Source organism: Melampsora larici-populina (genome assembly GCF_000204055.1).
Source record: "Melampsora larici-populina 98AG31 unplaced genomic scaffold MELLAscaffold_52, whole genome shotgun sequence".
Lineage (NCBI taxonomy): Eukaryota > Fungi > Basidiomycota > Pucciniomycetes > Pucciniales > Melampsoraceae > Melampsora > Melampsora laricis-populina.
This window is the reverse complement of record NW_006768816.1, coordinates 479,341-492,120: the sequence shown is the minus strand read 5'-3', so window position 1 is coordinate 492,120 and position 12,780 is coordinate 479,341. Positions and strand designations below refer to the sequence as shown.

The 12,780-nt window shown below is 38.7% G+C and overlaps 3 protein-coding genes across 3 annotated transcripts; 2 read left to right on the top strand and 1 right to left on the bottom strand.

Moving 5' to 3' along the window:
• Positions 1-721: 721 nt before the first annotated feature.
• MELLADRAFT_92780 (uncharacterized protein) lies at positions 722-2,183 on the top strand (the record flags this gene model as incomplete). Its single annotated transcript, XM_007415622.1, has 7 exons — positions 722-764; positions 872-1,034; positions 1,173-1,359; positions 1,448-1,627; positions 1,693-1,760; positions 1,838-1,999; positions 2,069-2,183. The coding sequence occupies 7 exons, from the start codon at positions 722-724 to the stop codon at positions 2,181-2,183; spliced, it is 918 nt and encodes a 305-aa protein (XP_007415684.1).
• Positions 2,184-2,931: 748 nt separating this feature from the next.
• MELLADRAFT_124561 (uncharacterized protein) lies at positions 2,932-3,668 on the bottom strand (the record flags this gene model as incomplete). The annotated part of the gene is made up of 5 exons (XM_007415579.1): positions 2,932-2,944; positions 3,035-3,152; positions 3,223-3,279; positions 3,385-3,528; positions 3,596-3,668. The coding sequence occupies 5 exons, from the start codon at positions 3,666-3,668 to the stop codon at positions 2,932-2,934; spliced, it is 405 nt and encodes a 134-aa protein (XP_007415641.1).
• Positions 3,669-9,218: 5,550 nt separating this feature from the next.
• On the top strand, positions 9,219-12,574 carry MELLADRAFT_50217 (uncharacterized protein; the record flags this gene model as incomplete). Its single annotated transcript, XM_007415623.1, has 11 exons — positions 9,219-9,448; positions 9,526-9,541; positions 9,609-9,716; positions 9,807-9,975; positions 10,058-10,103; positions 10,196-10,597; positions 10,677-10,701; positions 10,776-10,875; positions 10,952-11,104; positions 11,176-11,387; positions 11,485-12,574. 11 exons carry the CDS (start codon positions 9,374-9,376, stop codon positions 11,742-11,744), a joined length of 1,566 nt encoding a protein of 521 aa, XP_007415685.1.
• Positions 12,575-12,780: the final 206 nt, after the last annotated feature.

Genomic DNA, 12,780 nt, shown 5'->3' with positions numbered 1-12,780 from the left:
CCGGCCGAAGGTGCCCGGCGATATTTTCAACGCTGGCGGTCCCGGCCTCGGGGCTCTGAAACCTAATCAGAATAGGGTGCAAAGCCCTGCGGGCGCCCCGGGCGCCCGGCCCGGCCGACTGCCCGATCCTGTTTTCGCCAAAAATAATATAAAAATTTCCCCTTTCCAAGGGTTTTTTACTCGTAAATCTGGGCCCGGCCCTGCCTGGACACCCAAGGCCTGAGATTCGGGCAGGCCCTGGTCGGCCCTGAGAAGTTTCCAGGGGACCTCGGGTCTACCCAGGGTCGGGCTTGGCCCCGGGGCCGGCCACGAACTCTCAGGGCCGGGTCACAGCCCTAAACAAGACACCCGTGCAGAGATGGAATGTACTGGACTATGTTATTCACCAAACCATCTATGACAAGATTTGAAAAATCTATCATAACACTTTGGGCCATAGAAACTGTAGAAACCTCCACATCAATCACAACTGTTTTTCGAGCATACAATTGTACAGTTCTCAACGGGATGGGCAACTTGACATGGTTTGACATATGATGGGCAACATATCTCATCCGATTTCATGCTAAAAACTCATCAAATCCCATTCTGCAGTCACATTGTGGATCTTTCGCGTTCTCTTGTGTAACATGATACAAAATACACGTTCACCCTCTCTGGCTATTCAAGTAACCATAATTCTATTTCAATCCTGATTTATTAGAAACAAGAGACGTTATCCATGACTTATAATCCAGAAGAATTTCCAATGATGAAGCACTTGGGTAAGCTTGGTTGAGCTTAAGGATATACTTCTATCGAGTTGACAAACATTTGCCTCAGAGGTGAGTGTATGTATAACCAAAACCAAAAAATGAGATTGACTATCCAGAAAATGAGATAGTTCCCACCCAAACAAAATCTGAATATATTCAGGTCTCGACCTTTGTACGACAATACCTTGAAGCTCAAAACTTGGGTGTACTAGCTGAAAATGGAATGCAGAAAGCTGTGTCAACGTTTGTTGAAAAGGACGATAAAGATGCTATCAAAGCGTGAGTGCATTTGTGCTACGTTTTGAGTCTACTGGCATGGAATCCGTGGCCGACTTTAGATCTGGGGCCGATTGAAGCTAGAATTTTGCCTGAAGTTATCCAAACAAGCACTTACCATCCTGTTGTTCCGTGTATCAGGTTCTACGATAGAGCCTTGCAAGCTGCGCAAGCGCACGTTAAAGAAGAGAAACATTCAGCCACCAACGACCACCGCGAGAGAGCTCCTGAAAGTGAAGAGGAGGAGCTAGTAGAAGATCTTTATAAAGCAAAGGATAAATTTGCGGAAGAATGGGACAAAGAAGATCAAGCCAAGTCGGAGAAGAAGGTGAGGAATGTCATCCGACCCTCTTCAGAGAGCTTTGATCTACTTGGGTTAATCTGACTGATGGTATTGACTTGTTGTGGTCCAAAAGGGAAAAGCACCGGCGAGGGCAAGGCGTGCAGATGATGGTTCTGATGAGAGTGACTGGGGTGAGGTGCCGCAAAGGAGAGGTGCGAATGAAGAAGACAAGGATACAAGTGATGGCATGGACGAACCTCCAAAGGGTGGTAAGGGCAAAGCCCCTTTGAAAAAGTCCTCGCGCCGCGAATTGGTATGACTTGTTTAAATCAAGCTGATTGTTTTGGTCACATTCCATTGACGCTCTTCCTTGTTCAGTTTCGCGCATCAGAATCGGAGAGCGACAGTGAGACGATGAGGACGGCCAAAGCCCCAGCTAAGAAAGCGTAAGTTTCAGCTCCCCTTGAATTCGCCTGATATCACATCTTTTTGGCTAACACAAGCTTGGTATACCAAATTCAAGTGCACCGGCCAAGAAAGCTCCCGCTAAGAAAGCGCCCGCTAAGAAAGCAGCAGCTACTAGCAAGACAAAGGGTAATACTAAAGCAAGCGGGAGTGGGACACAGACTACTTTACCATTCTCGCAAACACAGACACAAACACAAGGAAGAAGTACGACTGCTAGGTGAGTACTTATCAGTTCAAAAATTAGTGCTAGCATAGACTGATTTTATGTATGTATATTTGTTTGTAGGAATGCTAAGAAGACGACAATAGTATTGGATGAAGACGATGATGATATTGAAGAGAGTGAGGACGATAGTCGATATAAAAAACCATCTGCGTCCACTTATAGGACTCGTAGATAATAAGAATACCCCCGACTTTGAAGATTTTTTTGTATCATTTCCTTGATTTGTGCTTTAGTATGTTCAGTTGGACAGATTTATAGGTCTGCATTGAGTATCTTTTAAACTCATGTACTGGACTATGTTATTCACCAAACCATCTATGACAAGATTTGAAAAATCTATCATAACACTTTGGGCCATAGAAACTGTAGAAACCTCCACATCAATCACAACTGTTTTTCGAGCATACAATTGTACAGTTCTCAACGGGATGGGCAACTTGACATGGTTTGACATATGATGGGCAACATATCTCATCCGATTTCATGCTAAAAACTCATCAACTCCCATTCTGCAGTCACATTGTGGATCTTTCGCGTTCTCTTGTGTAACATGATACAAAATACACGTTCACCCTCTCTGGCTATTCAAGTAACCATAATTCTATTTCAATCCTGATTTATTTGAAACAAGAGACGTTATCCATGACTTATAATCCAGAAGAATTTCCAATGATGAAGCACTTGGGTAAGCTTGGTTGAGCTTAAGGATATACTTCTATCGAGTTGACAAACATTTGCCTCAGAGGTGAGTGTATGTATAACCCAAACAAGTTGAACACACCCAGGGGTTTTGGAACCAATCTACATATTTCAACTTGATTTGAGTATTCAAGCATGGTTTTTGCTTTGAATGATTTCTGAACAGTGCATTGCTGAAATTCCTTGTGATGACCATTGACAATATGTATATATAATTGGTCAAGTCAATAATCCCTCCTATGTAATAATTTGAGTCATTTGATTACACACGGTCAGACATCTATGTGCAAAACGTCACAAACAGGTTTATGCACAAAAAACACTAACGTTATGACCAAAGTCACTGCGTCGATTAGTCTGGTCTCCTTATTGAATGAAACAGCAACATTATATCCAGCGGCTTTCCAATTGATATAATGCAGATGTCCTCTGGTGTGCAATTCCTCTATGTTGAGAAAATGATTTTAGACCACTACTCATTTTGGTGATATTGTAAGTATCTATGCTGGGCTTACGCGATGGCATGGGAGCTCTGGTTTTGTATGTGCCGCTGCATGCCGCCACCATAAAATCTATTCAATGAGTATTGATGTTCCATAAATGCAATATCATCTATGCTAAATCAGGTTTTGCAAAACAAAACAAAACATTTTGTTTGAAATTCTAGAAAAGCTTGCCTGTCCGAGACATTGATCTGCCATTGCATGCGATAGTTGCATGCGGAGAAACGTTATTGGTGATATAATCGGGATCACGCGACACATTACTAATGACAACGTCTGCGAATTTGTCACAGACAACACGGGCTGCTGTGTGCCAGTCTGCAAGGGTCCAAAAGATGTAAGTTGCTAGACCACATGGTATATTCAATTTCATCTCAAGACTTACCTGCAGCCAAGTGTGCATTCATCAATGCAAAAGCCATTGATAGCTGGATCAAAGTCCATAACAAGTTCTTCATCATATTGAGTAGAGCACAAGCCAAGTTTTATTGTGATAGTATGGAAGTTATCAAGTGAAATCCACGTTCAACACAAGTGATCTTGATCCTACTTTTGTGGAAGGAGTGGAGCCTTTTATATTGTGGTCTGAGATCAAGAATTGCACCTCTTGAGACCTTGCTTTGCAGGCTTCTCTTTTAAGGTTTTTATTTTTTCTTGATGCACTGCCTGGAAAATCATACAGAATATGCATTCTTGTATGACCAATAGTCCCTCTAAATTAACAGGGTGCTACCCAAAAATTAACCAAGTCAAAAGAAATTCCATTTGAATTATGAACAGATTAAGATTTGTTTTCACTTCAGATTCTTATAGATGAGGATTGCACTGAAACATCACCCGGTGAACACGTAGCTGACTTTATCTTCAAACAAAACTTCACCATGATAATCAATTCACAAAGTTTCATATATCCGTGAGCAAGTCATTGACTATTCTGCACTTGGCCTACTCAGTAGGCTTGGGATGGACCTTGTCTAGAAAATGCTGAGTGCCACTTGCCAGCTGTGGCACTCAACAATAGTGCTCATCATTTTTTATTGTCGAGTTTACTGTTACAGGGTCTGCTCCCAAATTGGAACACACCATTTACGTAAATTGTGTGAGTAATATATTATGCCTTATCTTTGTTGTCTGATAGATAAGGATTCACCCGCAGCTTGTTGGCAGGAGCTCCAGTGTGGACTGGCGGCTTTGTTTGACACTGTGTATTCTGTTGACAAGGACACTGAAACTTTTTTTGCCCTTATCACTGAGTTTATAGGGTTTCCCCTCAACTCAGAACACATCCTATTTGAATTATGGAACAATCATGGCATGCTTTATCTTCAAACTGCAATAGAAAGAGTCCTCTTAAGAGCCTTTTATACTGTAGTCTGAGATCAAGAATTGCACCTCTTGAGACCTTGCTTTGCAGCCTTCTCTTTTAAGGTTTTTATTTTTTCTTGATGCACTTCCTGGAAAATCATACAGAATATGCATTCTTGTATGACCAATAGTCCCTCTAAATTAGCAGGGTGCTACCCAAAAATTAACCAAGTCAAAAAAAACCATTTGAATCATGAAAAGATTAAGATTTGTTTTCACTTCAGATTCTTATAGATGAGGATTGCACTGAAACATCACCCGGTGAACACGTAGCTGACTTTATCTTCAAACCAAACTTCACTTTGATAATCAATTCACAAAGTTTCATATCTCCGTGAGCAGGTCATTGGCTGTTCTGTACTAGGCCTACTCAGTAGGCTTGGGATGGACCTTATCTAGAAAATCATGGGTGCCACTTGCCGGCTGTGGCACTCAACAATAGCGCTCATCATTGTTCATTGTTGCGTTTACTGTTACAGGGTCTGCTCCCAAATTGGAACACACCATTTACATAAATTGTGTGAGTAATATATTATGCCTTATCTCTGTTGTCTGATAGATAAGGATTCACCCGCAGCTTGTTGGCAGGAGCTCCGGTGTGGAACGGCGGCTCTGTTTGACACTGTGTATTCTGCCGAGAACAGCACTGAAAGTTTCATTGCACTTATCACTGAGTTTATAGGGTTTCCCCTCAACTCAGAACACATCCTATCTGAATTAGGGAACAATCATGGGATGCCTTATCTTCAAGCTGTGATAGATAGAGATTCCTCTTAAACCCCATATCACAGTGTATTTTACTAGTCACTGGCATGCCAGTGAGTTCCATTCACCTCAATCCAATCTCAATTCAATGTCAGTTCAATATCAGTTTGACCTCCAATTATGTTCGAGTGGGGGATATGCATGCGCTGCATAATCTCTCAAACCTTCCAGACATTCTGACACCTTCATGTGTGGACATGCAACCATACTTTATTTGGGTTCATTCTGGAAGGTTGTTTGTCTGCTACTCTAGCAAGGTCGCCACAGATACAATACCAGTATCAATATCGTGTGGCACTGTATCCAGTCACATGGGTATTGTACCCTGAGTATCGTACCTGGGCCACGGCTACAATACCCAAGATGATTTTTGGTGGTACTGCAGGTCAGGGTACGGTAATTAGAATCGTAGCCGCCCTGTGATACAATACCGGATAACCAGATCTTCTGGTACTGGGAATTGTCTTTGCCTACAGTATGGTGTATTTAGTATATCGTCAGTCTATCTGACAATGACGGTATTGTACCGTATCCTTAGAAAACACAGGATATGATACCTTCCAGGCGTCATTGTAGGTATTGGCAGTGTTGGTACAGTGCTTGGTATTGTACCGGGAACCGGATACAATATCAAATACTACTTTTTGTAGTATCTTTCAGCCGGATACGGTGCTGGTATTGCCAATACAATACCAGTACCATATCTGTGGCGGCCTTGACTCTAGGCCAAACATTGAGATTTGATTGATATTGAACTGACATGGATTTGAGATTGGATTGAGATTGGATTGAGCTGGACGTACTCACTGGCCTGCCAGTGAGTAGTAAAATGACACTGTGTATGCTAAACAAGGGTGTCAATGTATCATCAAACTGAATTCCAAAACTCAATAACTTCTTCACAAAGGGATTGTTTTGTGAACGGCTGGTTATATGTCTGCGTCTGCTTTGCTCTCTTGTTGAATGAGTGTATCAATTTATCATCAAGCTGAGATCCAAAGCTGAAACCCACCGCTTGAAACCCAAAATTGATGATCCAAGATCTCAGGCTTCAGCTAACTGTTGCCTTGAATCAGTTGGTAAATAAAAGACTATTGTTTTCTCTGTTGAATTTATGATTTGTTGATCAAGAATATCACACACCTTTTTTTGTTTGAAGATATTGTAAATTAAAATAGTGAAAAGTAGGTGATGAGCAAGCCGTAAAGTAGGAGCCATTCATGTGAAATTCAAAGAGCTCACACTAAGAAAACTGAGCCTATGGTACAGGGGTACCGTTGTGCCTTTGGGCCCCCGTATTATAATTCCATGAGGATTGTGTTTAGTGATTGTATACCCCAAACAAGTTGAACACATCCAGGCCTGGGGTTGAGGAACCAATCTGTTTCAATTTGATTTGAGTATTCAAGCATGGTTTTTGCTTTGAATGATTTCTGAACAGGTCATTGCTGAAATTCTTTGTGATGACCATTGACAACCTACACTTATCCTTATAACAAGGCTTAGAAACTGATGCAAGAACTTCATTTGTGTTCTTTTTAATGAAAATTACATTTTATCAAGTCATTTTTGAAAAAAGGATTACCCCTATTTCTTATGCTTTTCAGAATAGTTTCTGAAGTTCAATTGGTTGGCCTCTTTATGTGCATGGTTGTTACATTTACTTTTTTCAGATTCAGAATCTCTTACATTTTTCAAATTGAAAGTAAAGACAACCTCAAACAAAGTTGATATCTGAACTTTTACAAAACTAATTGATTAAGATTCATACTTGGAAGTATTTTACTTGGAGGTATTTCAAGCCGTTTAGTTATACATGATCTGCTCAAGATGATGGATCTTGATGAATTCTGTTCTGTTTTTTGTAGATATTTCTCAGCAGATCATCCAAAATAGATAAAGATGAGTAAGATATAATTGATGTAAAACCTGAATCCCACCTTTTCTGTTTTCATATTGGCAACTTCATCAAGTTTGCTGGGGTGATGCGCTAGAACAAGATTTGTGAAGGTTAAAGTGTTAAATATTTGTCTACTTATGATGATTTATTGAAGTGACGATGAAAATTGATTGTAAGCTTGAGTGCTGTTGGATTGTTGAAGTGATGACCAGGTAAAACAGTGAAATGTCAACCATGGTCCTTACAAAAATTGCAAGAAATATACCCAAAAGTACTGGGCCAAGTTTCCCAACAGGATAAACTAACATCAAGTCTAAAACAACAACCCCCTATGGGGTGGCCAGCAGTTTGTCCAAAATGTGACTCCTAAGTAGCAAAATAATATAGAATGAAATACATCTTGTAAAGCAACTTCAAAGATCTGGCAAACTAAAATTAACATGACACTAAGAAATAACTTCTCAAAACAAAGAGATTAGCCACTAACAAAGATAATGATAAGATTTTTGATGTCTCTAAAAGACTTTTGGGTGACTATAAAAAAGAACCTCAACAGATGACCAGAGAAGGATTTTCTAACCAAAAGAAAGGGTGGGCTTTATAAATATATAACCAATGACAATGATAATTCAGAGGAATGGTTTTACAAAAGTGATGATGAATAATGAACAGTAAGGAAAAAAATGGTAAAACAGTTGTCAACAGTTATGACATCAATTAACATGAAAGAAACATAAACCCAACCTAATTATTACAAGTGTCTAATTATTTGTGACATACCAATCAGTGAATAATAAGTGACCTATGCAAAACTATTGACCAGGTATGTAAAGAACTGTCACAAAATCTAAATTAGTTGTATAGCCAATTTGAGAATGAATGTTTTTTTCAGAAAGTACTAAATCTAGCCCAGTGCTTGCAATGCAAATCTGCCCCCAGAATGGATCTTCCTTTATCTCTATCTGACAAGATCCAATTTTCATCACACATGGCTTGAAATTCAGGGTGGTCACTTCAAATTTTATTGATTTCAGGACATGACCACCTGCTGCTCTCTTTGTAAATTTGAGATCATGTATAAGTACATGAGAGGCTTCACAGATTTTCCCACCAGGGAAGCAATGTGTTAGTCAGGTAAGTCTTGATCTTTTAGTCAAGATCAGGCAAGCTACTTGTGCATGTCAATCATGAGCCACCACTAGAAATTACAGACAAATAGTAGGATTGTGAGTCATGAGCAAGAACAAAACAAGACCCAGGAAAAGGGTCAGCTTTGAAAGAGCAAGGATCAGAAAATTACTCAAATCTTGATGACAAGAGATAAAGGAGATGCACCCACCCAGCCTCAATGATGAATGGCTTATGATCCCATATGCAGTGGTGCATAGTTTATGAGCTAATGATGGAAAGATGGTTATGTGGTGGACTCATACAAGAGACCAGTCCATTGATTGCGCTCAACATGCCGTCACCTCAGGACTTTGGCAAATTATGGATGTTGTCAAATAAACAAAAATATAAGAGTGGGCGGTCACAACGTAAAATCAATGAAATTTCAAGTGATCACCACCCGGATTCCGGGATGTCAAGCCACTTTCAATAGACATTGAACCTTGTCGGATGGAGATCAATACAGATTAAATCCGGGCGGTCAAGTGTGTCTGTGGGCACCGCGCTAATAGTGCTGTACAAACATATTTTCCTTTTTTTGAAAAGCACATCATGGTGCAAAATCCGGTTTTGTTTTGATTGAGTTTTGTTTCTCTGCGGAATTTGAGAATACAGAGAATCCAAAACTTGTCAAAACACTTTTTTCAAATGGGCTGTGTGCGTGTAGTACGTAGTTAAGTATGAGCGAGGTAAGTACATATTGAAGTTTAATATGAAAACACCCTGTATCGACGATTCGACTGACAACAAGTGACAGGTTAAATTTCAAACTTGAATTACCCGAGTAAAGTGCTACAACTACTACCACCAGATTTACATCGATATCAGTGACCAGTGACCAAGCTCAACAAACCAACCAACTTACTTACTTCTCAATCCTATCCAAACCATCAAACTAATCAAACTATCTCTCATGATAACCTATCAATCTGCAATTCAATAACCAACCAATTCTCATTCAAGATGATCAAACTGAAATTAGTAGGACCTGCTTTACTTTATAGTATATCAACTTTTGCCAGTTTGGGTGTCTTTCTGGTTAGTACAATACTTTAACGTTGAATCATTAAACTTGAACGTTTATCATACCTCGTATTCTTTTTTTATATTATCAGTTCGGATATGATCAGGGTAAAGTCTTTCATCTTCCAATTCATTAATAGTTTACTAATCTTGTAATCCTTTTTTTGTTTTATAGGTGTCATGTCCGGTATCATCACTGGACCTTATTTTAAGGCTTTCTTTCATCAGCCAACTCGATATGAAATCGGAACAATGGTAGCGATTCTCGAAATTGGAGCTTTCAGTTTAGTATTCTACCTTTCATCACATCTGTGCTTTTGACCTTCTCAAACTAAAACTCACTTTACTTTTCTTTTTTTACCTTTGAGTACAGTTACTTCAATCATTTCAGGAAAAGCTGGTGATATATTCGGTAGAAGAAGAACTCTTTTTATCGGAGCTGTGATTTTTACTATTGGTGGTGCTATTCAAGCTTTTTCGGCTGGGTTTTCCAGTATGGTCTTTGGTAGAATCATTTCCGGGTTTGGTGTTGGATTCCTTTCGTAAGTTCTGATTACCAACATACAGAACCTATTCAGTTAGTATGCTTTGGAGAATAGATCTTAATCGTTTCTTTTTGTTTAGAACAATCGTACCTATCTATCAATCTGAAATTTCACCTGCAGAACACGTTTGTCTCTTTCACTTGGCATTTTTTTGGTATCCTGCTTAGCTCAGAAAATCGACTTACTTTTTCTTTTTAATCATCCACTATCAAAACAGCGAGGTCAATTAGCATGTATCGAGTTCACCGGTAACATCTGTGGATACGCATCATCAGTATGGTTAGATTATTTTGCATCATACATAGAATCAGATTGGTCATGGCGATTTCCATTACTATTTCAATGTGCAATCGGACTCATTCTAGCCATCGGATCATTAATCATACCAGAAAGTCCAAGATGGTTATTAGATACAGATCAAGATATAGCAGGGATGAGAGTTTTAGTTGATTTACATGGTGGGAATCCTAAGAGTGAAAAAGCAAGACAAGAATATATTGAAATTAAAGAAGCGGTTTTGGATGATCGTTTGAGCCCTGATCGGTCTTATCTTGCTATGTGGAAAAAATATCGGGGTAGAGTTTTATTGGCTATGTCTGCGCAAGCCTTTGCTCAATTGGTATGTTACATATCTTTACAATCCTTCTATTCATTTGATTGATTTGAACTGATTTCGATGGATCTTGATCATCTTTTAGAACGGAATTAACGTAATCTCATATTGTGAGTTCTGTACAAACTGACATTGACTGTTGTCAACGCTTATGAACTCCCTCCATTTTCGATATATCTAAAAGACGCTCCACTCGTCTTTGAGTCAGCTGGATGGATTGGAAGAGATGCAATCTTGATGACCGGTATCAATGGAATAGTCTACATTCTTAGTACACTACCTACGTTTGTCCTTTCGACATCTCTTGCTTAATTGCAACAAATTAACATGACTGATGAGATTGAGGACTGAATCACATAGATGGTACTTGGTCGACCGATGGGGACGACGGTTCATCTTATTATCAGGAGCCCTTGTGATGGCTTTCTCATTAACACTGATCGGCTGGTTCCTTTATATCGATACATCTTACACGCCATCTTGTGTAGTGATCTGTGTAATGATTTACAATGCGTAAGTGACCTTAAGAACCTATCTTTCAAAATGAGATAGAAAAATCTGATATTAATGACTTTGAACATTAGATTTTTTGGATATTCATGGGGTCCAATTCCTTGGTTATATCCACCTGAAATTATTCCATTACCTTTTAGAGTTAAAGGTGTTTCGATCAGTACTGCAACTAATTGGTTTTTTAATTATTTAGTTGGTGAAGTTACACCTGTTTTACAAGATGTAATTCGTTGGAGACTCTATCCTATGCATGCATTCTTTTGTGTTTGTAGTTTTCTTCTAGGTATGTGAAAATCTCATTCTTTTTCTTTCTTATTGGAAACTTAATTACTAATTGTTATTTTTTGGTGGGGGTGATGTGGATTTCTTTTAACAAAAAGTTTATTTTGCTTATCCTGAAACGTGTGGAGTACCCTTAGAAGAAATGGATGAATTATTTGGAGATGTCGGATTAGAAGATACTGAAAATCAATCATTAGTAAATTCAGAAAGATCTTCAATTCAAAGAGCATTAGAACCACCTGATTTAACTAGTTTACCAATAGGTGAAGAAGAGAATGAGGCTCAAGGTGGGATTTTGGGATTCTTTTTACCTAATCTTGGTAAAAGTACGCATGGGTATGAAAGAACTTCTGATTGAAGAATAAAAGATGATTTTTAAGATTGTAGTAAGGTTTTAAACAGAAAAATGGCGGTGGCGGTGATGATGGTGGTGATCGTGATTGTAGTTTGTAACTTTTTTTTCTTCGAATTTATACTTCCTGAATGTACTTCGTAAAAAATGCATTGCTTTCCTTTTATTTCCTTTTGTTTTGTTTTTGATTATGTTTGATTGTTCTTCTTTTAGGTTTGCTTTTTGCTTTTTTTTACTTTTGATGTTTTTTTACTGATTGAATTTAATTAATTTTAATAAAAGATGAACAAAAAAAATTATTGACTATGTTGCGTTTTGATGTATATTATAAACTCTTGAAGAAATTTATTTGAAATTTTTATTTTGTTCATCAATGAAGTGGTTATTAATAACTATTGGATTAGATTTTAAATGATGATTTATAGAAAGGGATAGGTACTAACAGAACTTCAGTCTCAGATTTCGAGGGTTTTGAATTTGTTTAGGACGACGTCAGTGAGGTTTAGAAGTGATGTTCAAACTAAAGATACATCAAGAATTTTTTGTGATAATATCTCCTTATAGTTGGAGAAGGCAAGACCCTGTAGATTCCAAAACCAGAAATCTCAAAGTTTGGAAACATGAACTCAACAAGGATTGCAATGATGTGACATCATTCCAGTTACTCATAAATCTAAGACTCTATGTATACTCTTGATGAGTCCAATCAATCCTGAGTCTCATGTTTTCATCGATTTCAGAGATGTCAAATCAGATTGATTGTGCATCTTTTCAATATGTTTGTTTCAAAAATCCGTGTATGCTAGCACCAATTTTTGAATTGATAAGTACTCACCTAGCAGTCATAATTCTTCCTTGTGTTTGTGTCTGTGTTTGTGAGAATGACACCATGGGAATTATTGAGTTCAAAACCCGATTGAGCAGAATTGCGGTATCCGAGTCCGCAACTTGTCTCAATCACGGATCTAGTTCACATTACGTTCACAATACGTTCACAAGTTGCTCTCGAGCTGTAATCACGTGGGCTGACGGGCCAAGGACG